Source organism: Phoenix dactylifera, chromosome 14, assembly GCF_009389715.1.
Source record: "Phoenix dactylifera cultivar Barhee BC4 chromosome 14, palm_55x_up_171113_PBpolish2nd_filt_p, whole genome shotgun sequence".
In the NCBI taxonomy this organism is placed as follows: Eukaryota; Viridiplantae; Streptophyta; class Magnoliopsida; order Arecales; family Arecaceae; genus Phoenix; species Phoenix dactylifera.
This window is the reverse complement of record NC_052405.1, coordinates 15,882,461-15,909,987: the sequence shown is the minus strand read 5'-3', so window position 1 is coordinate 15,909,987 and position 27,527 is coordinate 15,882,461. Positions and strand designations below refer to the sequence as shown.

General features: G+C 40.7%; 2 protein-coding genes across 4 annotated transcripts in view; one reads left to right on the top strand and one right to left on the bottom strand.

Moving 5' to 3' along the window:
• The window catches only part of LOC103710847 (beta-galactosidase 15), a 42,483-nt gene extending 40,288 nt beyond the window's left edge, over positions 1 to 2,195 (top strand). For both annotated transcript variants that reach the window (XM_039133827.1, XM_039133826.1), the window contains 3 exons: positions 214 to 422; positions 1,257 to 1,605; positions 1,700 to 2,195. In XM_039133827.1, the coding sequence (XP_038989755.1) occupies positions 214 to 422; positions 1,257 to 1,605; positions 1,700 to 1,843 (702 nt within the window). In that variant the 3' untranslated portion in view covers positions 1,844 to 2,195. The remainder of the gene's footprint in view (positions 1 to 213; positions 423 to 1,256; positions 1,606 to 1,699) is intronic.
• Positions 2,196 to 4,052: 1,857 nt separating this feature from the next.
• LOC103710828 (E3 ubiquitin-protein ligase UPL2-like) lies at positions 4,053 to 27,115 on the bottom strand. Of its 2 annotated transcripts, none has more exons than XM_008796727.3 (17): positions 26,938 to 27,115; positions 26,636 to 26,769; positions 19,681 to 19,776; positions 19,391 to 19,594; positions 12,676 to 19,219; positions 11,377 to 12,470; positions 10,915 to 11,217; positions 10,631 to 10,838; positions 10,098 to 10,363; positions 9,732 to 10,024; positions 8,283 to 9,399; positions 8,051 to 8,197; positions 7,840 to 7,920; positions 6,916 to 7,141; positions 6,662 to 6,801; positions 5,770 to 5,876; positions 4,053 to 4,711 (listed from the first exon to the last, which is right to left on the bottom strand). In XM_008796727.3, the coding sequence occupies exons 2-17, from the start codon at positions 26,729 to 26,731 to the stop codon at positions 4,609 to 4,611; spliced, it is 11,025 nt and encodes a 3,674-aa protein (XP_008794949.2). In that variant the 5' UTR covers positions 26,732 to 26,769; positions 26,938 to 27,115; the 3' UTR covers positions 4,053 to 4,608. The 2 variants fall into 2 exon arrangements, with proteins under 2 accessions (XP_008794949.2, XP_026661935.2); XM_026806134.2 differs by having other exon boundaries at positions 11,377 to 12,461.
• Positions 27,116 to 27,527: the final 412 nt, after the last annotated feature.

The window sequence follows — 27,527 nt, the reverse complement described above, 5'->3', positions numbered from 1 at the left end:
GATAAAATGCAAATTTCAAGGCAACGAGCATGAGTGAGAAGTAGGGTAGCAGTGGAATCTGGTTGTCTTAATGTTACTTGCAAATTTCTACAATGCATTCAATACTACTCTGTCATCATTAATATCTTCAAATTTTCTAAACTTCTCATCAGAACTTTGGTATTGAGTTGTAAATGAGTTAGCTTATTCTGTATCTATATCTGGATGATGCAGAATACATTTGATGCCCCAGAAGGTGATGATCCTGTTGCTCTTGATCTGGGGAGCATGGGGAAGGGCCAGGCTTGGGTTAATGGTCATAGCATTGGACGGTACTGGTCGCTAATTGCCCCAGAAACTGGATGTTCTAAATCTTGTAACTATCGTGGAGCTTATAATGAAAAGAAGTGCACAACGAACTGCGGGCTACCTACTCAGAGCTGGTAAAATTACTGCTTCCTACAAAGAGAGTTTGATATGAACTCTCAGTATTATCTCCTTACCGAATGTTAATAAATTTTTGTTATTTATATTTTTTTTCTTTTTGCTTTCTGATCTTAATATGGGAGAAAATATCATCAGGATGTATTTACATATTCCTATCCTTATTCTGCAAGTTGTTTTTATCTTACATTATCTTTGGGACTCTCTTTGTGAAGAAATTGTCATTGCAAGGAAATATTTAGTTCAGTAGGCGCTATTAAATCATCTAGACATTTGGACAGAGAAATCAGCCTACTGGTAGTTTTTAAGCAAGCATTGAACAATTGTCAAGATTTAGAGCTTTTTTAAAAATGGGAAAGTATGAACAAAAATTTCATTATTTTATTATTTTGAAGGTATTTTAGATCAAAAATTAGATTGCCAAAATTTTACTGACCTTAGATTCCCCCCAAATGTTAGTTTGACACTAATCGGGAAACTGAAGTCTTTTACCCCCTTTCCCCCAGACCAAACATGTGGAATCAATGACTTGGTGCTAAAGTTTTTGCCTGCTAGCCTTCATTTTCTAACTAAAGCTTCAAAGAAAAATGTTCGACATACATAACTAGTAAAATTTGCTGAGAAGTTAGAGGTTAAATCAGCAAACAATCAGCCAATTATTATCTGATACTTTAGTGTAGCAAAATCAATCAACCTTGTCAGACAAGATATTTAACTTTGATATTCTGTTTATTTGTCAATCCTTCTATATTTTGTGACTTAATCCTCTGAAATTTTGGCTGCTTTCAAGGTTTCATGTTTCCAGTTAAATGTTGTATGTTAAATTTTAACAGGTACCATATCCCAAGAGCATGGCTTCAGCCTTCCAACAATCTGCTCGTGATCTTTGAGGAGACCGGTGGGAACCCATTGAATATATCACTGAGCGTGCACTCTACCAAAACAATCTGTGGGAAAGTGTCAGAGACTCATTATCCACCTCTCTCCACCTGGTACCATCCAGATTTTATCAATGGAAAGATCTCAATCAACGAGGTTGCACCACAAATGCACCTACAATGTGATGATGGACATATGATCTCTGCAGTAAAATTTGCAAGCTATGGAACTCCACATGGTAGCTGCCAAAACTACTCTCTGGGCAAATGTCATGCATCAACTTCATTGTCTTTGGTGATGAAGGTAGGGTGCTGCAAGTCAAAGCTTTTGTATACATATATTAACAGCTGTGGCAGTTGCTGTAGTGATTTTTCCCCTTTTTTCATTTTCTTCTCAGGCATGTCAAGGGAAAAATAATTGCACTATCAATGTTTCGAACACAATCTTTGGGGACCCATGTCGACGCACGGTCAAAACTTTAGCAGTTGAAGCAGAATGCGCATCAGTGACTGATAACAAAATGCTTCTGGGGTCTTGGTAGTAAAAGGAGTACCAGAAATGGAGGTCGATGAGGAAGGTTGTGCATTTGTGATATCATTGGATTACAGATTCACTGCCTGGTCTGTTTGATGGAAATATCTGAATCAGTGTGGGATATTCTCATCTCTAATTCATCCTGTATGTATATTGACTTGAAACATGTTTCTCCAATATTGCTCCTAGAACGTACATGCATGTCTTTCACTAGGAGATTGTTAAGATCACTGTAATGTAGCCATGACAATCCGTGGTCGAAAAGGATTCATAATAAGTGGCAATTCTTCGTACTGTCAGCTAATGTCAAGCTAAAGTATCGAATGACACATGCAACTATAGCTATTTTCTGCGGTTAACGTGTACTTGGTGTCTTTATTAACAAGAAACCTGGCAGATCTGGGTACCTGATTGATCATGTTCTAGCTATCTCAAGATTAATGTGAAAATGACAGCGAGCTAGGAGACAATATCCGCCTGAGATTTTCCGAGCTATCAGGTTTGGATCTTCTGGAACTAGGTAGAGTGTACTTGACCGCAAGAACGGGTTGTTCTTATGACAGGTCAACGAACCTGGCCACCCAAATGGAAAAGTTGGAGAGAGGAAGAATCGGTCAACCTTCTCTCAATCTGGCTTAGCAAGCCAATGTCCAACCTAAGTTACTCGACCGTGTCAATCTAGGCTATCAAGCCGGGGGGACAAACTGGCCTCAATTTTACAATGCATAATTTTGTTGGTTATTTTTCTGCAATGATGTCAATACTTAGAAATTAACAATGGCATGGATAAGAAGTGATAACGACTAAAAAAGTTATCGATATGGAATTTTGTTAATAATGATGTCGATAAGAGTATGCTCGATCATGATTCTTGAACATTCAAATACACAGACAGATAGCCTTAAAAGCCAACCTAACCTAACCTAAATGTGGCTAGCCATTAATCTCTCCTCTTCCTAGACTGGTCCACACATCTTGCTCCTTGAGCCTTGAGTCCCTAGCTTTCAAAGAGGACAGGATGGTGTAGAAGTCTCAAGAATACTCCATTGTATGCCACCACTGAAAGTAGGTGAATCAAAACAGAAGCCCTCTTCTGAAGCTTGATTGTTTTGCAGCGAGAGCCAAATTCCCTTGTCCGTGCGCACACGTCAGAGTTTCTGCCTAGGGTTTTCATGCTTCAGTCTCTAGGGGTGGAAACAAGCCTAACACAATCAAGCTCAGCTTGTTTAGTTGTTTTATGATCGAGCTAAGCACGAGATTGCTTATTTAGTTCCGAGCCAAGCTAGATTAGCATATTTTATTATTTATATAGTTCAGAATAATAATCTGATTATATATTTAACCTCATAAAAATTACAAAATAATATTTTTTAGATAATAAGTTGAAATAATATAATGTATAAATTATTTATATAATTATATATCTATCTAATTTAAGCCGAGCTTGAGGTAGCTAGAGCCTATGCTGGTGTGCCAAGTTGCCAACCCTAGTTTTATGTTGATTTCGTGCTTCAGGCAAAGTTTTCTTCTCTTCATTTTCTTTTCTCTGTGAGGATACCGCCCTCACTCCGCAAAGTTTCATCCATCTCCCACCTCTTAGCAAACCAAACTGAGAATCCAGAATGAATGCTCAGGCCGCTAAGACAGCTTTCTCAGAAAACAAAAGATTCATCAGGAGATCGCTGAAGCTCGTCTGTTCATCAATACAGCCAACTTTTTTTGGACACCCGGATACACAAGAGGTGAGAGGAGCTCACCCAACAACAGGTCCAATGGCAAAAGTTTCCTGAATTAAAATATCCCCGTTTGCCGGCGAACTGAATTCAGGAGACGCCACCAGAGCTAGAGCAACATACAAGTAAAATCCATCCAAACATAACATTCGCATCAATAATGGATGGCTGTCGGCGGCCCTCTCCAGTTTGCAAATGAACTGGAGACAGATCCTGAATGTAGGTTTTCATACCCACCCATTCCAAGCTGAAACAAATCCAGGAAATATTACAAGCTGAAAGCCAATTGAGACAGATGACCAACATCCATAGGTAACAGAAGATCCAAAACCACAACATCAAAACCATACCAGAATTCCATCGTAGCCATTAAACCATTGACCTGTACTGCAGATAGAGTACATGCCCATATCCACATTTTAGCATTGCTAATTCCAAAAGTAAACACCACGTCAAAAAACTGAAATCTGATAAACACACCCATTTCTTGTAATATACCATATATATTGCACCAAGTGTATTATAATAAAGGAATATATATTTGTCAATTCTTAACAATAGAATTGTAAAATTCACAAAGATTAAAACGTTGTATAAATTAATAATTCAAAGATAACAACTTATATAAGCTATCTGAAAAAAAAGGGAGTATACCAAACCTATGGTGCACAGTAACAGCTACTGTTAAAAGTACCGACTTAAGGACATTAGACTCAAAGCTGTCCTGTCTCAGATATGGGTCACCAGCAGCCCAGGCAACCTATCCCCTTGACCTGCAATTTAAAAACTCGCAGAAGTTTTGGAAACAGATTGGAGCTTCCATCACGTAAATCAGCATATGCTTCAACCCACATCTGCAGCTTCTAGTTCTGGGGAAAAAACTCCAGGAGACTGTACCAGATTATCTGATGCTAATGGAGAATGACCGAAAAATGATAGAGCTCTATTACCAAGGGCTGGGCCAGGTCAGCAGTGGCATGCTTATCTCTTTTCAATACAGTATCTGTACAATTTCACGACACACATGCTTGTGACCCTGTCAACCAAACCCAAACCCTTCATTAGCTTCATGGACAGCTAGAAGCAACCTCTCCTGTAGCTGTTCCTTGGAGGTGTACTCGGGCAGGTCTAATTGGTTGAAGCTGCACCAAGAAAAGCAGAACAAAGATAAGCAAGACAGACAAAAATAAACTCTGTTAACACAAAAATAGAACCACAACTACATGCTCCAACAACCATGATGCATGCTTAAGAGAGTCATTGCAGAATGACGGCTGAGAGACCAGCAGTAGCCATGCCAGGGGAAGTTAGCATAAACATAGACCTCACCAGTTCCCATGGTCTGCCGTACCGGTCGGTACGGGTCGGTACCGGCCGGTACATACCGGTACCGGATCCTACCGGTAGGATACAGCTACATATTTCGGTACCGAACCGTACCGGCGCATACCGGCATGTACCGACCGGTACCGGTGCATACCGGCACGTACCGACCCGGTACGTGCCCGTGCCGACCTGGTGCCGACCCATACCGACCAGTCCGTACCGGCTTCAATTTTTTTTTTGCTTTTAGCTCCATCGGTGCAGTACCGGTTCGGCTCGGTTTGGTTCGGTACCGTACCGGTACTGATGCCCACCGGTACATCGGTACAATCGGTACCGCGTACCTTGCCAGTTCCATCTTTAAGTAGAAGCTTTAAATCTGACGACTGACTTTAAATTAGGACTACTTTAAGGTCCAAAAAGTGAACACCACGGTCCATGACAGTAGAAAAGGAGCAGCTAAACAACTAATTATTATTGGGTTCAATTGTATGAGAAAAATGATTCAATAAACCATGAAACCAAGTACATCATAGAAGAGCGCAGAGTGACCCCTGACTTTCTGATTTAAGATTGCCGCTGTTATAACATGGTAGTTGACATAGCATGTTGGCAGCTGGAATAAGAAAAACAACTTCCCATAATAAACGAGAATGGTAATGATATGGCAGGCCTTTGTTTTTTATGTCAACAAACCATGTTACTGTCAATGTCTTTCAGCATTTATCTCCTGCTATTCATAGTCCTTGAGGTTGAGAAAACCCCAAATCTAACAATACCAATGTTTAACTAAATCCTGAGGTAGAATTCAAGATACTCCTGCTGGGATGGTTCACAGCTACACAAAACTAAGAGGCCAGTAAGAAGAAAAGCATACCAGGTGTGAGCTGAAGGCAGATGGTGGGGGCTTCCATATGCCTTGTGTATCTGAAACTTTTGTGCGCCTGAGATTCCTTGGAGGGCACTGAAACCTTCCAATGGGACCTGCAGTTCAAGTAAAAATGTTAGCAAGCCTATGACAATATCTTCAGCACATCAAGAAAATGCAGACCAAAAGCATGCTCCAACATGTGTATTCCGCCTACATGAAAACATAAATTTATACAGTTCAATAATCATAGGTATTTAGACTACATATGACATTAGGGCCTTCAGTGAAAGCTTCCTACTGTTGTGAAGCCTCTACTAATACACACATCCTCTTGATTTTATCTCCAAAGAAAATGTTTAGGAGCAACAGAAATAGAAGGTGCACAAATACCCAAAAAGAGATGTACATATGAATTCAAGTCAATAACAACAAGACATCATACCCATACATCAAACATTTGTATTAAACCACCTAAACACACTACAAAAGCCATATACTAGTTAACAATGATGATGGATTAGAACTTCACAGTCAACATATCTGATAGTTGATAATAAAGTTGATGACAATCAAGATTGCCTTGTTGGCATAACAGCAGAAAGGAAAAATATATATTAAGAACCTAAAATATTTTTTTAGGATGCACCTGTTTAATGTCTGAAATAGATGCACCACAAGTGCTTCAGAGAATGGCATGCATGACTTGACAAAGAAGGAAGCACAAGTTGCTGTCCAACAGGCATCTAACATTTGTGCATATAAAATATCTTCCAATGCTCATTAGCAATATAAGCATATTTACAAACAAATCATTCTGTATATTTATTAGCTGTCAGAATGGAGCCTCCAATGACAACATATGCTACTCAAGACAAAGGCTATTACAGAGGGAAGGTACCTTGGAGGTGCCAGTGACAAACTGCAGGAATCGAGCTTTATCCTCCTTGCTGAATCCCTGAAGCACTTCCCAGAACCACTGAATGACAGGTGATGCATTGCTGTAGCCAAAGTACTCGGTATTCGCTCTCAAATCATCCACTGAAAGGAGTGGAATCAGACCCACGATAAGAAAAACTCAAAATAAATAATAGCATTAATCCATATCATCTGTGATACTATAAGCTTCAAAATATGATCCAATTAGCAACTCACAATCAATATCCGGAAGTCCACTGATCAATAATTCTAGCTCTTTGTCATTGAAAATGGATATCAAATCCCGAGGGATCAACTCAGTGAAGCCTTCCATAAATGCATTTATTTGGGGCCTAATGGCAGTTGTTAGCCGATGTTCTGCTAACCGATCTACATATTCATGCTTATTTTCTTCAGTAACCCTGATATTACGCCCACCAGGAATCAACTCACAATCAGTTACCTGCACAATAGCATATGATCAGCCAAGAAACAAAACAAATGGAAATTAGCAAGGCATATTATACGTGTAAAATATGATATGTCAGAACTGCATGTTACAAGTTGAATACTATAACAAATGCAAATTAAGGTGGAATTGAAGATGTCATATCAACACGGAGTATTACAGCAAATATCACATCATTTAATAATAAATGGTTTTATGCAAATAATAATAAATGGTTTTATAAGCGTGCACGAAAAGATTTAGGTTCTTTGCATGTGCAAAGACCAATAGACCACAAACAGGTTGGCAGGGTTCTTTCATATGGCTTCTGGAGAAATTCCCAAGTTTGGTACTGGTGCAGGCAGACATATTTTATATGCAGATATAGAAGAAAGGAGCAGTATAGAACAGAGGAAACAAGAAGAAATCAATAAATATGGGTAAACATTTTGATCATCTTTAAATCAACAATGAAGATTTTATCCAGCAGGGCTCCTGCAAGTACTTATGTTTTCATTACACATCTAGAACACCATCTTAAAATTCTACATGTAGCCATAATTAATTCTGTACTTCATGCATTGTTTTTCATTATATGCAAATAGATTGACAGATGAACACAATATATATAGTGGGTATCTTCACTATCTCCTGTGCTAGCCTCCTAGCAATATCATTACGTGAAAAAAAGACAAATATGCAGGAACAACTACCTCAGACTTCTCATACAATATCAGCTTCTCCTCATCAGCATCTATGCTGAAAGTAAGGTCCAAAACATCACTTTTATCATTCTGCAATTACAAGACGACAGATTACCCCTAATTCAAAGATGAAATAACCAAATTCAAAATAAAAGTTGAAAAAGGGTGAGAAGCAACATTAATTTACAAACCCCAAAAACAGAAATGGAAGACAGCATACCTCAAGTATCCACTTTAGGCTCTTATAGTAATCAGGATCAACAGCCTCAATGTCATGATAAGTAACCTTCACCCCAAGAATGTGCTTGTAGAAAGATCGAGTAAAATGAACGTCTAGAAGCTGACCATCAAAGAGTGCTTTACCAACCTGCAGGAAATCAGACATCATTAGGCTTAAACATAAGTGAAGGATAGTTTGCAAATAAATTCTTTTTATAAGCAACAGCACCCACCACTCTTCCTACAAACTTGAAATATGAGAGATGTTCTGTTTGGTAGACAGAGTTGGGATTTGGTTGAAATGTTGACTCATTGCCCACCGTTGTGAAAAGCAGGGCACCCTTGTCAAATATTACACGAGATAATAACTGATACCATTCCCTGGTAAGCCCGCCAGCATCAATACCTTCTTCTCTTTGGAAATGAACAGTCAGCCTCCCCTTCAGATCTTGAGGTGATCTCATTCGCAGTTGGTTATAGGAGTCTTCAAGTATGTAGGCTCTTCTCACTGAAATCCTCACTGGATTGTGATGATGGTCATGTTGATGTTTAATTTTTGATCGGAAATAAGCACGTTTATTGTCAAAATCTATGAAACGTGGAACTTTTAGCATAAGAGAGAATGACTTTTCGAGCAATCCAGGGTTCTGCCGAACGAATGCATTTAACAACTTTCTGTGTTTCTCGGAGAATTTAACAAAAGCAACATGTTTCTCATCAACATTTTGATAGGTTCCTGATGATTTCTTTCCACTAGTCGAAGTTGTGGAATCTTCAATATCAGGAGAAGCTGTGGCAGCAAATTCTTGAACTGCTTCTGATTGTCCAGGGAATAACTTTTCACATGTCACAAAGAATGATTCTATATATGGCAAGATGTTCTGTGTACCTGCTGGTAGTGGAGGGGCTACACCTGCAGCTGTGGATGCCAAATTCCCAGAAACAGCAGCCAAATCTGACTGGGATTCTGAAGAGCTTTCAATTTTGCTTATGCAGTTGCTCAACTCTACCCACAAGGATTCCAATGCTGCATTTATATCCCATATCTGAGACAAAGCACTTGCATATTCTCTGTCAGGGAGAAGCCCAGGATCCTTCTTCTCATGTAATGCAGCAACAAGAGAGCTCAATGCCTGCAAAACTCTCAAGATTGCAGTCCCGTTGGTAGAAGATGTGCTAAGAACAGCCTTTTCAGCATCCACATACAAGCGTAATTCATTCAGTGCACATAAAGTCAAATTTTGCAATGAAATTGCAAGTTCCGTAATGAATAAACTGCAATAGCTAGGAGCAACAATCACTATCTTTTTCAACACCTCAGCCACAAGAACATATGCGTTATCAGACAAACTGCAAAAGACCACAATCATCTCAGTCATGACAAAGAAAATGAAATGTGAAGCTACAAGACCCAAGAAATATCTTAAAGCCATGCTTATTAAAAATATCGGACTTTTGGAGACCAAAAAGAGACAATATATAAAACTAGTGAATATTATAATAAATCAGTCATGCAACTAGAACTGCTGATTAAAATTCCTACTCAGTGACTGGGAAATGCATGCACAAGCAGTTCCCTTCATCACATTCACATCCTAGATTATAATGATCTATGACATTGCATCCTTGCATCCTTCATGCACATCACTAAAACAACTTAGACTAGAGATTGTTCATCATACCCTTCATGTGCAAGCAATGAGCAAAGAAGTCGCAATTCTGCTTGTGGTAGGCTCAGTAGAACAACTCGTATGCTGCATTTATTGTTTACAGCAGACACAGAGTTTCTGTTGGAATCCTCTGCCTTGAATGATTTTCCATTCCCACCAGCAGACAATCCAACAGCATCAGTATTCATCAGTTCATCTTGCATGGTGCTATCAGAAGATGGTTGATCAGGAGACTCTCCGGATTTATTAGATACACCAGAGTCATTTTCAGCATTAACCATGATAACTTCAAGAAGATTTAACAACTGAAAGAAAGAAGGTTCAAAAGATAAGAACCAGAAATTTTCAGAAAAATTACAGCAAATAGTATTCAGTTACCTGTTCAAGATGAGCTACGCTCCTCATGTACAATGGCTGATTCAAGAGACTCAAAAGCAGGGCAATAGCAAAATCCCCTTTTTTATCTTCAGGTTTATCTTCTTCCATAATAACAGCCTTACCATGTCCTTGATCAGAAGCATCTGCTTTATGCAGAGGTGGCTGTGCCAACTCAAGATGAAGCAAGAGCTTCGCCACATTCAGATGATGTCGGGCCAAGTATGTCAAAGTTTCTAGGATACGACGGGACACTATAGGAGGCACTCCTATACATTTAACCAAACAGAGGGTGAACAAAGAGCACATTAGCTTACTCATGAGTACAAACTGATACCTTTTCTTCTGACTCTCATTTATCAAGAGATCTTAACAAGATAGAAACATAACAGATCATAACAAGCTTTTACTAATCAAACTCGGAGTTAAGATCAAATAAAACAATTTGAAACCTAAACTGGACAGAATATAACAGAGACAGCCATGAAGCAGTTTATGAAAATTGTTAAAATAATTCAAATGCAAAAGCAACATACCATTTGAGAATTGAGGACGGGAGTAAGCAATGTAACTCTGACAACCATACAATCGATAGAGTGGTTCAGCAGCATCAACTGAATTATCAGTGGCGCCCCGCAGATCAAGCATAAGCATGTCCATTAAAATTTTCACTAAAGACATTCTAGTTTCATGATGAGCACAAAGATTCAAGAGAAGCCTTTGTAATTGACCTTTATATAGAGGCTGTGAAATCAAATGACAAACTGTCATTCACATTAGAGTTTGAGTGGAGCTCGAGTAACAAGAACCAAGTCGTTACCTGAACAACACGAAGCAACCTGATCAAAGTTTTTAGAGCATCTGTATCCACCAGAGGGGCCCCATCAGCTTCGATCAACTTGCCAGCTGCAGACTTGCGGGCAACATCACCAGTAATTCTGCCTAGACTTGACCCAATAGTATCACCATGCCTAGAAGACTCACCCCGACGATTTCTCGAGTTCATGCCAAAAAGGGTGCCACTATAACGCCGATGAGCAAATCTTTCCCGCAACATATTTGCTTCAGCAACAAGTGCAGGTGTCAAAGTAGCCAGTAGAGTATCTGGGGACGTTAAAAGCACCTGAAAGCATATGATGGAACCATAAGAGCATGAAGACATGTCATTGGACATGACTTATGTATGTCATTAAAGCAATAAATTAAATTCAAAGCCACTAAACCGCAAGCACCATTCAAAGCGGATCGTCACATAATTACATTAACATCACACCATGCCCACCTCTTCTCGTATTTCTGAAGGAAATGTAGCAATTATTGAAACAGCATCCATTTCAACAGGTTGCCCCTCCAGTTCTTGTGATTGTTGTAGCCTTTGAGCACGTTGTTGTGCTAGGACCTCTTCTCGAATATCAGGAGGAAGTGCAGCAAGAAATTCAGGATCAATCTCTCCAACAGTTTGAGAATGCTCACTGGAAGTTTGTGTCACTTGATTCTGTTGTGAAGAAAGTACTTCCGCTCGCAAATCCTCAGGAAGAGCCTCTAAAAATGTAGGATCAATTGCATCCGTATCAACATTTCTATTGGGTTGCTGCTCTTCATGTGGACCACTTTGACCAGCTTCTTGACTTGGAGGATGTTGTGGAAGCTCGCTGACACTTTCCAGAGATGTATCCCTGCTACCTATTGGCATTGTACTTCCTAAAGACCTTCTCACCCGAGTGGATGGCTGCAAGTCACCCAAAGGGAGCCTATCTGCAGGGCCTTGCCTTTCTCCATCATCATGCCCATCAGCACTTCCTATTTCCACTTCCAAGCTACGAAGGCTTTCCCCTAAAGTTGCACCACTTCCACTGCTTGCCTGGCTCACTGCTTCCACATCTCGTATAGCTGCATCACTGCGTTCATACTGCATGTCATCAACTTGCTCGTTTGCATTCGATGTTTCTCTTTCTTGAAGTGCAGCAACATCAGCAGGTCCAACTCCACCATTTCCAGTGCCATCTACCACAGAACTAGGAGAAGGGATAATCATATTTTCATTATTTTCACCGCCTCCTGTGATTGTTTCTTCTCTTAATCCAGCATCCAATCTCTGTAACTGGTTGGGCTCATCTTTTTCTTGAGGGTTGTCTGTAGACACATTCTGATCAGAAGGTTGGACAGGTGTAGGCCGCCTCAACTGGGAAACAAGCAACTCCTCAATGACTGGAGGCACTGCAGGTGCACTTAACCCACCATGTTGCTGGCTATCATCTAACCACATATTGAATCGATGCCGCCCATGATGTCCACTTCTCAATGATCGGAAAATTGCATCCGACCGAGAAGTACTCTCATGATTTATATCTGAGAAAGCCATATCAACTGCATTCTCTGAAGAAAAAATGTTGGTACAAGGCAATCATCAAGTAGATATATCATAAAACTATGTCTCTATTATTTAGCTCCATGAAACTTTTTAAGTTCCTTAGTTCTATGCAGTGATAGATAAAAGGAATAAATTGAAAAAACCACATAGAGATTAAAAAGTTGAGCCTATAATCAAGCAACAATGCCAGCGTAGTCCAAAATAACTCACCTGTTTGTCTTTGATGAACGAAGTGCCTGAATGAAGACGGATCCTCCAAGAGTGGATGTTCAAGATGAATACCATGATCACCTGCTCTTCCGAGAAGATTGTATATAGATGTGGTACGACCTTGTCGTCTTGAGCCAAATATGTCAAGAGGCATCACACCTAGTGTTTCTCTAGAAAAGTTGTTCCCACCAAAAACTTCAATGTGATCAAAAACATTGATACCATTAAATCCCTCTTCTAGTCGTAGTATAACTTCATCATCATCCTCATCATCATCATCGTCCTCTTCCTCCAACCCATCCTCATCGAACTCTTCATCATCAACCTCATGTTCATCCTGATCTGTATCAGGATGCGACATCTGATGGAGATCATCTTCCTCCAAATCAATATTGTCCTCATCATCCTCATCAACTTCATCCCCATCATCCCCCGACATATCATCATCTTCATCGCCCATTTCATCCTCTGCATTGCGTGGGATATCAAATCTGATCTCCATAGGTGACATACCATTTTCATTGCCTGCACCATCTTCAGAAGCTTCATGCATAAAATCATCTTCAGATTCACGAGCAAACCCCCCATCCAAATCCCGATCATGATCCATATCATCTGTAATAGAATCTGAACTGCCTGAATTTTGAGCAGCATTAAAAGATTCCACATGGCCAGACACCCCTTCAGTATGATCATGCTGGGATGTTGTTTCCAGCAATTGGAATCCACCGCCACTACTATAAGTATAAGATGAGTCTACATGATTCTGATCAGAAGCAAGCTTCAGAGAGGTGTCTCCCTTTGCAGCATTAAGATCAGCAGAATGAACATATTCCCTAGAAACAGTTTCCAGAGCTTTCACAATTCCTGTAACAATCTTTGGTGAGTCAGCATGATCCAAGTCCAAAATTTGGAGAGTTCGTGTCAGTGACTGAACCAACCCAACATCTATGAAGGTCGCTGAAGCTTCCGCTGAAATAAATGTGCCAGTAGGTGAACGGGCAGCAAGGATATCATTAAGCAGGTCAACAAATGCATGCATACTAGAGTCTGGATAACTGCAACCACTTGATGAGTCAATAAAGTTATTAAACACATTACTGATTTCAGAAAAGATCCTTTTACGCCCTTCTGTAGAACGGATGGACGAGGCCACCAGAAACTGGTTAGCCCTGGTAGCTAACTTATGCCTCCAGTCTCCATCTGCTTTTTTATCCTTCTTGTGGATCCCTGGGTATGGCAGAAACTTGTGAAGAATATGTTGAAGTATTCCACCGGAGCTGTCGGCAGATGAGCCACGTACAGGACGATGGAAACTACTAACTTCAACATCCCTACGAAGCAAGACATGAATTGATGAAGTGTAAGTCAAAAGTATTTCTGTCAATAACTTCAAGATGAAGGCAGTCTTAGCAAGAGAAGCTGAGGCCTCCTGGCTAGCAATTTTGCTGTCTTCAGATGAAACAGCAATAGCTTTTCCTTTCCCTTTGGCTGAAGTGCAGTCAACATCCATGTCTGCTACCGATGGGGTACCAGGAACACCATCAAACTGGTCCTCGACCTTCAATGACGGAACAAAAGTTACAATCAAATTCAAGAGATGCTCTATTGCCATTGTAAAGCTCTGAGGAGATTTCCGGTGGGGTTTTGTGTTCTTCGCATTTGAATCTGGTAGCTTACCATGTCCACTACCTGGAGCCATTGGATTCACGTCCCCTGCAGTAAATTTTCCATCAGCAGCTGGGGACTTGTCTTTCTCTATTGCCTTGTCTTTCTCTTTCTCCTTGGACTTCTCTTTCTCTTTCTCACGATCTTTCAACAGCACAACATATGGCCTGTCACCCACCATCTCAATCTGGCATACAGCATGAGCAGCTTTCATAAATACTACTGGGTCCCTAGAAATAACAAAGGCCAAATTTTGGACAAAATTACGTGGTGCAACTCTGGCACTTGAATGAAGAGTGTGACGTATCTCTGACTCCATAGCCAGCTGAAGAGTGTGGGGATCTTCTAAAATGTGACGGACTATTGCAGATGCCACATTGTTGAATCCAGAGAATAAGCTACTAGTTGGCAAATTAAGCAATGCATGCAAACCTCCAGCATCAAGGAAACCAACAGCAACTGAATGAACTTTAGTCAGCGTTGCACACAATCGAAGCACCACATGCATGGTATAAGAAGGTAGTTGATTCTGTATGCATCTACAACATATCTCTAATAGCCTCTTCTGATCCTGCATATCCAAAAGCCCAGTGATTGATCCCAGAGTGGACTGTGAATCCTTTCCCTTGCTCTCACCAATCACCACAGGAGTCTGGGTATTCGGATCATCCTTTTTCAGCTGCTCCAAATTTGTAAATTCTGAAGTCAATTTTGGATCCACCCGCAACATGCGATCAATAGAAAGAAAACATACAGTCACCCACTTTGGAACCTGGGACTTCTCACCAACCTGCAAGCCCAGGTTCCACTCTGAAAGCAGATTCAAAGCAATCTTTACCAGGCCTGCCTGAGAGGCAAGTTCTCGTGCTACCACATCTTCATGAAGAATTAATGATAAGACATGAAAAAGTGCAGACAATGTGCTGCTGTTGAATGGATCAGATGCCATAGGACAATGTTTTACATGATCAATGATGAAATTGAGAACCTTTGACCGGTATTGGCCATCATTTTGTGAGGAAATCATCACAAGGAGATCCCGAACAGGGAAAGCTATAGGCTCCTTCACCTGCAGAAGTCTAATGCAAGCAGATAAAATTTCATCGACAGGAGGCAATTGGACTGACTCCTCTTCTTGGTCAAAACTATTAGAAATTGCAGCTTCATCTTCCTTTGAGGATGCATCAGAGTTCCCTAGGGACATGGCAAGAGCTCGAGCAAGTTCAGCATCTTCTTGTGGTTCTTCCGGATGTGAAAATAACCAATCAGTCGCAATCTCAACACTATTTGTTCCCACCTGCCTCAATGCCTCTTCAGCCCTAGCCCGAGAAAAGCCCATCTCAACAATCATCGATATTGCTGATTCATCAGGAGGAGGACCACTTAAACGAGCTCCAGCAATGCCACTGACGTTCCTAACTTCAACCCCAGAATAAACATGCCTCATAATGGAGATCATTGTACTAATGAACTCCGTATCGCATTCAGCAAAGTGAGGGTGAGTCCAGATAGGAAGTACAGTCTTCAATACCTTCAACTGAAGAACCTTCACAAATGCCTCAGCATCTTGAGGAAATGGAACATCTCCATTTGCAATAGGTTGCTCAAGCAACTGTTTTGTGGAGGAAGATAAGATGAAAGATGAGGTCACAAGGTGGTCCATAAGAGTACCATAGTTGGCCAAGGGACCATATAGCCAAGAATTATCCACGTCCCCCTTCTCTTCTTTAAGGCTTTTATCATCAGTTTCCATAGGAGAAGCTGGCACCCGGTTAACTGCAAAGAGCAACTGACTGGTAGCTTCAAAAGTTGTTAAGATGGCATGGATGACCCCACGACCATAAAAGCAATTTAGCATGATTGGATTACATGACTCTGGCCTGTCTGATAGAATCCCATCAATAAAGGCAATGACCTTGCCAAGGTAACGACATTTTGTGGATATGGAGATTTCCATGTTCGGACTTGCATGCCCTCCAAAATTCAAGTGCTCCAGCACAATTGCAGCAACTGTACCAACAACAGATACGCCAGTTGTGGACACATTTATAGGATTGTTCTCACGACGAGAAGCAAGAAGCATTGCCTTTCCCAGCTCCATAAACAGATGGCTGATATGATAAGAAAGCGATCTCATCATCTCACGGCAGGAAGAATAATATGATCTCTGCTTGTCTTCTTCTGCTTCCATTGTAGCATTGGCATCTACAGAATTGGAAGACTGTGAGTGGGAACCAGATGCAAGTCGTAAAGTTGAATGGCCATCCATACCAAGTCTTTGCAAACCACTAGCAGCACGGCCAAGATCACGATATATGCTAATAAGGTCAGAAACTTGTGACTCTATACTCCACCCAGACACTCTTCGTCTCAGTAATGGATCAAGATACTGCCTAAAAGAACTGAACCTTTGCTCATCAGATTCACTTGCTTCTGCTTCCGACCTTTTCGCCTCGTTTACAGAATTCGAAGACTCAGCATCTGCATCAATCTTTGAATCTTCGTAAAGGGCAACTTGCCACAATACTTCCTGATGAACCCGTCCAAGATCTTCTAAAACATCCCTACTAGCATCTCCAAATTCTGTAAGTAATGCACTTATCCAGCGGTTATCTTTTGATGCAGCAAGGAACAGAATAAATTCAACAACAAAAAGTGAAGAAAAGATTCCATTATCTGGTGTAGACTTGGGAGCCAATAAAAATGATCCAGCAACTGAACTGAATCCACTCAGAGCTTTCTTCAAATGCTCCCTCAGAGAAGAGGAGAATGCATGTGCCAAAGGTGCAGAATGATGCAGAGTAAAGCCCTTAAACACAATGCTGCTATGCAAAGCAATTGGCATCCCTTCAGACGACTGTGTGATGCTGGGCTGCAGTAACAGTTTCAACAATTTTTCTATACCTCCCTTCTCCACAAATAATCTACAAGTTTCAGAGTTTTCCGTAGTCCGTTGAACAAGGACCATAACATGAAAGATGCATAACTGCACAAACTGCTCATTGCTGATGCCATCAGCAGCTGAGTCCATGGCACCCACCAAATCATGTCCCTTGTTTAACTTATTGTCAAGATCTGTTTCCATGACAGTGTTCTCATCCAAACTACCAGAAGGGTCCTTGCATTTGTCTTTTCCCATAGAAGCAAGTTTGTTGATGATTTCAATGATTATATCAACACCAGTGCTTCTTAGTGAAGAAACATGACGAAGAAGCTCCTCCACAGCATTTGCTAAAAGAACAACACCTTCATTCATTGCCACCAAATATTTCCTGGTTGTGAAAGTGTCTACAAGAAACTGCAATGCAGTAGTTTCCCTAACTGCCTCCAATCCTTTAGCATTGAGGCAAATGGCACCAAGACCATTAGGGACACATATGAGTGCTTTGGAAGAAGGAAGTATCCCAGAAATCACTGACGACAGAAATGAATCTGGAAGACCAGATTCATTCAAAACAGGAAAGCACGTTGGGTCCTTGTGAATAATTTCACTCATAACAGTTACAGCCGAAAAATAAATATCTCCTCCAAACTTATTCACATTGTGAAATATCAAAGATAAAGAAGCAGGCAATGAATTATCATGGGAGCTCTGCAACCTTGTAGAATTTGCTGGGGAATATGTAGCAGAACCAAGTGCCTTGAGCAAAGCTTTGATAAGCCGCTTCTGAGAATAAACATGATCTTCATCAGATTTTAAATCACCACTGATCATTGTGTTGCTATTCTCACCAACTGTACCAATAACTCTATGAACTTCAATCTGCAGCCTTTGAGCCAAAAGCTCCACCCCACCTAAGTCTTTGAACAAGGATACAGCTGGACTACTGTACTCCATCAACTTTTGAAGGGTCTTCACTGCTGAGCAGACAAGATGAGTATGGGCAGGATCAGAGTCCTGTAAAAGGGGCAAAAGAGGGGGAACCATTCCCGACCCCCTTATAGCATTCCCAGAACTTGAAGATGATAGAACATGAAGCAGGAAAAACTGTAGAAGAGCATCAACAAATAATGGAGTCGAAGGATCACCAGGGTTACTAAGTGACAAGACAGCTTTTTGAAGTATACTTAGAAGCACCATACGATTTCCACCAGCAGAAATAATAGTTGAGCTGCTCAATATTCTGGCACGTTCATGAGATGATGCATATGCGGCTAATTGTGCTCCCAATGCAACCATGGCAAGTGCTCTTATAGTTCCAGGGACAGAGTCTTCAGAACGAACAAGCCTCATCAGCTCATTTGCATACTCGGGCTCATTTGCAAAGAAAGACACAAGTTCATCTTGAGCATCATTGGATTGTACCAGAACAATGAAAGCAAGTACCATGATTCTGCTGTACAACCTACATGTTCTAAGGGAATGGAGGGCATGAGCATATCTAATTCTTGTAAGCAATGAGAACCTGTGTTCTGGAGGTACATTGAATTGGTCAGTACACTGCTTCAAAATGATTAGATCATCCTCCTTCCGGAGATGAAGATCTGGGATATGTATGACACACATGTTGGATGACTTGCTTCTGCTGGTTTGCTCAGTGTCCTGGGAAGCAACCATATTATACTCAAAATGGAGGGTTGACCCCAAATGGTATTGAGCCCCAGGACACTTATTTTCCACATCAGATGGGAACAGGCACAATCCGTCATGCTGGTTCCTCTCATTTGCCACAACACATGAATGTAAACCCAAACCTTCTTCTTTGCTTCCCCAGCCCTGGGCCAAAGACAGACAACAGCTGTTAACAGAGCCACAAGCAATCAGTTTCCCGCTCACATGTATCTTGGAGGGATTTATCTTCACCAACGCAGAAAGAGTCTCCAATGCAGCAATTAGAATCTCTGGATCTGTAGAGGCAAGCAGAAGCCTGAAATGCTGATTCACAAAGAACTTGGAAGTGTCAGACCAAAAACCAATGCTCAATCCAAGTAGTATGTAATTCCACTACAAGAGTATGGGTAAGCACATTGTGTATAATTTTACTCGAACTTTGATTACGAATTAACAAAACAGCAAGATGGTGCACTATATGGATCTCCAGCTTACCTCTAGACCGCCAAATGAACTCTTGTTGTGACAATTTTCCAAAATAACTTGCATAACTCTTAAAATTTGCATAACAGAATGCTTGGGAAATGGATCTTCCTCTGAAATATTATCAGATAAAAGAAGATCTTTCCTACAAGAGAGATATGTCTTGAAGTATGTATCAAAATGCATAAAAAGCGGCCTCCAGTGATGAAAATTACCCTAAAATCAAATCCACAAGATGAGATCAAGAGAGCAAAAGTAAACCAAACAAGGCAGGTTCAGTGAAAAATAAAATTGTGCTGCACCTTATTGTACTCCCAATGGAAGCCCGAAAGAGGTATAGCAATATCATGTAAAGGAGTCTTAATCACCCTATCAATAAATGCTTTAACTTCTGGTGGCTGCAAATATCAAAACAACATAAGAGTACATTAACAAATTGTTGGGATCAATTCATTTGAAAAGAAAACACTTACAGGAACTTATTCCAATTCCCAACAACTCAAGATGCATAAATATAATGCCATGGGAAAAAAGAAATAACAAAAATAATTTATATTTCTGGTTAATTGCAAAAATTGTCATAAAACACAGGAAACACAAAGTAGTTCCCAAAGATTCAGCAATTGAATGACACTTAATATCATACAGATGAAGATCAAAAATTACAACTTCCAACTGACCATCGTTTCCGAAATTCCATCTAATTTTTTTATAGGCAAGTCCACTCAGAATAACATATAAACAATGATAAAGAAGATAAAAGATGTAGCTATGGCATGTGACAGGGCCAGCCAATCATCAATAATAAAATGTCTATATGAAATTATCAATGTAAGTCACTTACATGTGAAGCCTTACATTTAAAATCAGATACATCTGCCACCAACACTCAGTAACTTCTTCAAATACAAGAAAACATAGTACTTTATTCAAATTAACACAAGGGTTCTTAAAAGAAAAGAAGAGTGCTCGCTAAAACTTGATCATGCACTGCGAATAAAGTCTAACATACAAGAAGATGGATTTATAATAGTAAATCAACCTAAATTTTAATCATCAAGGCAATATTTGCAATTTAAAATTTGAGTTTTAATGGATTTTTGCAATACTAGCAAATAAGGGCAAGGAATTAATTAGACTTTGCTCTATAATTATATATCAAAGCTCAACCAATAAAATATGAGCAAAATCAAGATACATCATGTATTTATATATAAAATACTCTCCATGGATGATTTAAGTAAATTAGCAATACCTCGAGTCCCCCCTCAAACTCCAAACATATATAATATTTAGGTTAATCAGCTTATAAAAGAAAATGCAGAAAAAATGAGAACTTAAGGTCCTCAGAGAATGGCCCATAATCATAAGCAGTACATAAAATTCCAAATCCTCACTATTTAGTTATGAAATGTCAACAATCAAAATCTACTCAAGGACATAGCTCTAATACAGCCAGCATCTACTTAAATCAGAATCCTTTGTAAGCAACAAAACCCCAACCAATACCTCCTCTTAACTAACAGAACCTCCACTTCCAAGTCTTCCTTAATACAAAAAACACTTGCATGGTGATCAGACCCACAGAAGTATTAAACAGAAAGCTTGGGTAGCCCTCGAACTAGAGTACATCCGGAAATGTGGGAGTTAGATTCTGAAATAGTTACCCCTACTGTCATTTGTAGAGTCTGGTGCTATCTAATCAATCAGGTTCCACTCTGTGAATGCCAGACAACATTTCTCAAGTAGTTGAACCTATTTTTGTTCATAAGACAACCGCTTTGGTTGGGAATCAGGTTCCATTTCATGAATTCTAGACAACCCCTGCTGCCCCCAGGGAAAAAACAACAAAAAAAGAAAGAGGATTCCCCTGTTGTGGCACTAAATTGAAGGTTCAGACAAACTGTGTAGAAAGGCAGAGGGGGAGATCAGAATCTTACAAGAACTGGATCTTGGATACCTTTAATCTCATTAATTAAATTGTAAAATAATGTATTAAATATAAAACTAGTATGATTATTTTATTATACCCATCAATGAACAAAAATTAGATCATTGAGGAATAACATGCAATCAAATGAATAGGACAGGCCAATGAACATAGGCAAAAACAACCAAAATACTTAGATCAAAAACCAATTATCCTATCAAGTAGCCAGTTACATTATTTTTTATTCTACTAAAAATAATTAACTAATTGTTAGGATTAGGTCTTCTCTGTATTGTAAGACTTTTTCAAAAAAAAAAAAAAGGAAAAAGGGAGCAAAGACAAAGATATGCTCCTTATTAGCATATTTTCCAGAAAAGTGAACTCGCTAAAATGCTTATTGTAGTTGATCAGATTATGCTGCCAAAATGCTTATTGTAGTTGATCAGATTATTCCTTTGCTATGATTTCTTTCTGTTTTAATTTTATTGTCATAGCTCATTATTTTTCATTATTTCTCTGCCTCCTCATCCTTACCTAGTTGATTTGAACCTAATAAGTCATTTCTTTGTTTATCAGATAGCTGATATTCAACCTAGCTGTGATTCTATCTAAGTTATTTAGCTCCACAAATAACATGTCAGCATACAACTCATCTACATTAATATACAGTGGCTCCAATTGGAGAGGGAAAGGGAAGCCATCTTTCAACCTCTTATTTCTCACAGACATAAAGGGACTGTTTGGAGCCTTGTAGTTGAAGCTATACTACACTCACATCACATCACAACTAAAGTGGCAGTAGTTGACTTAAAAGAAAGTTCCCTTGTGTTTTGGAGGGATTTTAGGGAAAAGAGGGGTGTTTTTGACAAACGTTCGCTCGAATACTTTGCAAATGGATACCAGTGAGCACTCGACATACATGCAGATGAGGGTTTCTGGATGAAGAGGTCAGCATCGAAGCTGCTGGTGGCAAGGGCCTAGACCTGGGTGCCCATGGGCAAGGGAGCAGGCAGCTACGCAAGCCTTGAGACGAGCAGAGAAGGTGAAAAAGAGGGGGCTGAGGGGTTGGCAGCAAAGGAGGAGGAGGTGGAGTGGAGGAGGAGGGTGATGCGGTGAAATACGAGGCAGAGCAAGCAGCCATAGACCTCTCGAAGGTGACAAGTGTTGACAACGGCATCGAGGATGATGATGAGGGACTTGAGAGCAGGGTAGGGAAAGGAGATGGGAAGGGAAGGAGCAGGGGGAGGAGAAGCCTGCTATAGTAAAATTTGAGGAAAAGGCGGCCATGGTCTCCTTGAGATGGTGAGAGATGCTGGCAGCATTGATGATGGCGATGAGGAGGGATTTGAGAGCAGGGCAAGGGAGAAAAGGGTAGGGGAAGGAGGAAGAAAGAAAATCATGTTTTAATCAAAATACCAACAAGAAGAAAGAAGTGCATGTGCAGAAGCAAAATTCTAGCATGCCATCAATATAAGATTTCGGCTATCAAATATTAATGTAGTTACAAGTTGCAGCTAGATTGCTCACTTTAAAAAAACCATGGTTCCGTATAACATCAGAGCTACTAATTGTGAGTAAGGTTGGAATTGGGCCGCGCACGCACAAGGCTCATTGGATCAAACCCGAAAGGGTTTAGGCGCGAATTTAGGCTGAGATATTAAAGCCCAAAATATACTTCAGCCTATCCCAAGCCCGTCCTGAAGTTTGACCCAAAGCATGCTCCGGTCCGGGCCCAATCCCAAGAATAATAATATTCATTAAACCCCAACCAGCTCCCAATCCCCTACCCCCACTTCCACCCCTCCCCCATCTCTCCCTCTTGATCTCTCTCTTCAAAACCCCTTCTAACACCCCTCTCTCTCTCCCTCCCCCTCTCTCCCTCCCCTTCTCTCTCTCAATCTCTCCATCTCACTCTCCTCTCGCTCTAAATCTCTCCATCTCACACTCCTCTCGCTCTCTTCTCTCCCGGACTTTCACTCGATCTCTCTCCTCCTCCGCTTACTCTCTATCTTAGGTCACTTGTCTCTCTCAATTTCTCTCTCCCCTACGCTTGCTCTTTGTCTCCTCTCTGTCCCCATCTCTTTCCTCTCCACTCTCTCTCACTTTGCACCCCCCCTAATGGGAAGGAGGTGAAAGGCAAGTAAAGGCAATGATGCTTCCTTTCTAAGCTAGATTAAGATTTGGGACCAGCTTGGTTAGATTGGGCCCATCCAGGCTTCAGGCTAGGCTCAAGTTAGGGCTCGGGTCATGTTCGAGCCATAGGCTAAAAAAATATTTCAGACTCAGGTCTAACCTAAAGCCCAAAACATCCTCTCCAGCCAGGGCAATATCAGACCTAGCCTAGACCAATTCCAACCCCTTATAAGATTTGTTTAGCTATAGTGTCACGATTATATCCATGGGGTGGACAGATTCAAAAAAGCGGACAAGAATTGAAGTAATGACTAAACAACATAAAGTGTCCGACAATGAGTTTTTCAAATTTTATATACCAAGCAGATAATTACGATCAACACTTTCATATATTTTTCAGCATCAAAAATTTTCCTAGTTTATTGAACAAACACCCCACCCATTTTTAATCCTTCAAATTAGATGATGATGGAACAGAGTGAAAGAAAAGAATATGAGAGCAAATATGTAACAAATAATTTAAGTACACTAACTAATTGGAAATTAACGCATTAAGAAAGAAAATACAAACTCCTTTGTCAACTTGACAACATTAAAGTAGCATTACTCATTCAGGTTCTATGCAAGAAATGGAGTGAAATATCAGCCAAAAGGAATGTCAAAAACTCGAGTACATGGCAAAATTGAAGTGTGAATTATGGCCCAAAAGCCAATATCAAAACTTGAATCTAGATTACTTAGCAAAACAAGCCCAAGCTGACTTAGAGTTCTGCAGCATAGACATATTAGCTTCATAATTAAATCACCAGTACACAGATAATTACATCTTATAATATATTAACTAAAGCACCTAGACCATAATAGTTCAAGTAAAAGAAATGCGGAATTCCACATGCCCTTTAGTACCATAACAAACCAGATCAGATGTCTTCATTTATTTACCTATTCAAATATATGACTTGGCAAGCATCTTTCCGATGAGATATGAAGATTTCACTAATAACACAGCTTTCAGAAAAATTTAATTTGAGGTTCAAATAAAAATCTCAGTCGACAATAATATCCAACAATTCAGTAGAATGACAGGACATGGACAAGAAGCCTTTCAATATGTTGTAGTTAATTGTCAAGATCATATTATTAGTCATAGAATAAGATCCACATTTGTCTCCTCACAAGAAACCAGCACTCTCCTTTGAATGTATGCATGCAGCTTGAAACCCTTCTCCATGGCCGTTGATGGGGAGACCACCTTTCCTCACAATGACTGCGTATTTTTATCTTTATGTCAATATAAACAAATTGAAAGTTTACCCTTTCTTTATATCAAGGTCGAAGGAACCAGTACCAGTTTCCCGGTGGGACGGCTCGGTACAGGCCCGCGTCGTGCCGGGCTGGGCCCATACCGACACAGTGAACAAACGGAAGAGAGGCAAAACAAGAGAGGAAAAGAGAGAGAGCGGGGGAGGGAGGGAGAGGACGCTGAAGGAGGAACGAAATAGGGGTCGGTCGCTTAAGCGGCCTTCTTCCACGGCGCCAGCCCCTTTGCGGGCTCCGTTGGCTCTCTACTGGTGTCCCTTCCTCCCTCTCCCGCTCTCTCTCTTTCTTTTCTCTCTCGTTCTGCCTCTCCCAGGGGTTGGCCGCTTAAGCGGCCCTTCTTCCCTGGCGCCGGCCCCTTTGCGGCCTCCGCCGGCATCCTCTCTCTCTCACTCTCTCTTTTCTTCTCCTTCTCCGGCTTCGGAACGCGTCCCGATTTCTAAGCCGGAACCGTACCGGTGTCACGAGTACGGTTCGAAACAGGCAGAACCGGCCGGTTCGGGTCGATTCTAAGCTTTCTATATGTTTAAATGTGTGCTTGATATATGTTCCCAAGTATTAAAGTGCCAAAATGATCTTTCACTCCTATCAGAGCTACCATTTATTTTGATAACTGTCCAAGGGATAGTCACCAGTATCTGAAAGTTGGGGATAGCCAGAGAAAAGGGATTGTAAATGCAAAACCAAACAATCTTATCAGTAACCAACTGTGATAACTTGTGCAGGCGTGTGTTTAGTACCACATCAGTTATTCACTGAGTAAATCTTAGGTAATTATACAGAACTAAAGAATCCAAAAAAATACCTTTTGACTAACCACTTTAGGTGAGGTCTTGGGTTGTTATAAATTGTATCAAAGCGGACCCGGCCTATGACTCATGTGGACTAGGAAACGCTGCAGTATGGATTTATTGTGACTAAATACAAACCGATCGTAGTACTTGTAATTAGATTTAAATAGATTGGATCTTTAGCATAACGAAGATATCAGGGCTTAAACAAGGAGAGTATATGAGCACCCATGCAGGTGTGTGATTAGTCCCACATCAGTTATTCGCTGGATAGATCTTAGGTACTTATACAAAATCAATGAACCCAAATAATACATTCCAGCTAGCCTTTTTGGATAAGATCCTGGGTCGTGATACCAACCTACTAGCAAGCACAGCAATAATATTAGGAAACGGAAAGAAAAAAAATCTTTCCCTTCCAGACCGGTAATGTAATTGGATGCTTCCTTTTTTTTCTGTTAAATGGGCTTGAATAAATAAATGATCTAGACCTAAGGGAAACAATTTATGAATGAGTGCTCTATATGCTGCCAATATTCGACAGAATACTTGAACAAAAACACCATATAGAAAACACATAGTCTGGAATTTATATACTGGCATTCCTTTAAAATCACAGTCACAAAAGAGTAATGGTCATAAAGCTCTGAATCGATCAAAAAGGGGACGGTATCATGACCAGTCATCCCAACCCACCGACCAGCAAACCATGTTCTGTTCTTTTACATTCAGCAAGATTTTGCTCCCATCCCCCACAATGAGAATCAAAACCTAATCCCAAAAGAAGATCCCAAACTCCCAAAAGCACAGAACATGCATGTACAACTAATCAAAACGTTTATTTTCAACAATCAGCCCAAATAACAATAACCCCCCAAAATTAATCCATCAAAAAGACCAACTCCCATCCAACAAAACACTAAAAAAAAATCACGCAGCCAAGTAAACTAACAAAGTCCAGCACCATTGCACAGAAACCAATCAGACAGAAAATTTCCAATCTAAGCACCAAAAACAAAATGCACAAAAGCAACAGAAAAAGGAATAAAACTAGCATCTGGATCAAGATAGGCGATTAAAACTCACCGGCTCGGACTCCAATTTTAGGGCGGGGGAGACCGGCCTCCCGCCCGATAAGATCTGCTGAAGCCGCAGAGGAAAGCTCGACCAGTGTCCCGCCATCGCGAAACCCTCTCTTCAAGCCCTTCTATATCCACAATCTACACATATAAAGAGGAGGCACCAAAAATCAGCAAAAAACCCTCAAAAACAGCAGAAAAAACGGCGAGAGAGATCGAAACAGCCATCCGTCTACCAAGGGAACGAGGGATGAAATAAGTAAAACGGAAAAAAAAAGGGAAAACATAACCGAGAAGAAGAAGACGAACCTGCGATTGGAGAGGGAGGAGGGTTCTCGGGAGGAGGAGGCAGCGGCGGCGGCTGCGGCGGAGAGGAAGTAGCTGAGGCGACGACGCATACGCATCCGACGGACCACGGACGATGAGCGGAAGAGTAGAGAGAGCGAGCAAGCCAGAGAGAGAGAGAGAGAGAGAGAGAGGCAGAGTTGAATAAGGAACGGCACGAAAGAAGCCAATAGAGAAATTATTTATAAGAGGGAACGATAGGCTGGCAGAGCAAAGCTGCGCCGGAGCGGTGCGGCCCGTGCGGGGGAGTGCTCACGTGAGAGTCACGCGATGGGTTGATAGAAAATTACAATTTCACCGTTCCCTAGTTTGAGCGATTTTCGATCATCCTCTTTCCTTTAAGGGCTCGTTTGGTTCGCAGGAAAAGGAGGGGGGAAAGTATGGTCAACGGGAAAGTAATGAAATGCCTCTTGTTTGGTTGGAGTTTTCAAAGGAGAGAGATGGGAAAGTTGTATTCCCATGGGAATATGATTCCCACATTTCATGGGAAAGTCTTTCCCATGAGAAACATGGGAAAGTTACTTTCCCATGAGGTGGGAATCACTCCTTTTTTA

What these genes read in the sequence shown, in the direction of transcription:
- LOC103710828 (XM_008796727.3), bottom strand. Translation starts at nt 26,731, where the DNA reads ATGGCGGGACACTGGTCGAGCTTTCCTCTGCGGCTTCAGCAGATCTTA. An exon ending in CCGTCCTCAATTCTCAAATG is followed by an intron (nt 10,364 to 10,630) that starts GTATGTTGCTTT and finishes TTAAATGTATAG; the next exon opens with GAGTGCCTCCTATAGTGTCC. An exon ending in TCAAGTTTGTAGGAAGAGTG is followed by an intron (nt 8,198 to 8,282) that starts GTGGGTGCTGTT and finishes GATTTCCTGCAG; the next exon opens with GTTGGTAAAGCACTCTTTGA.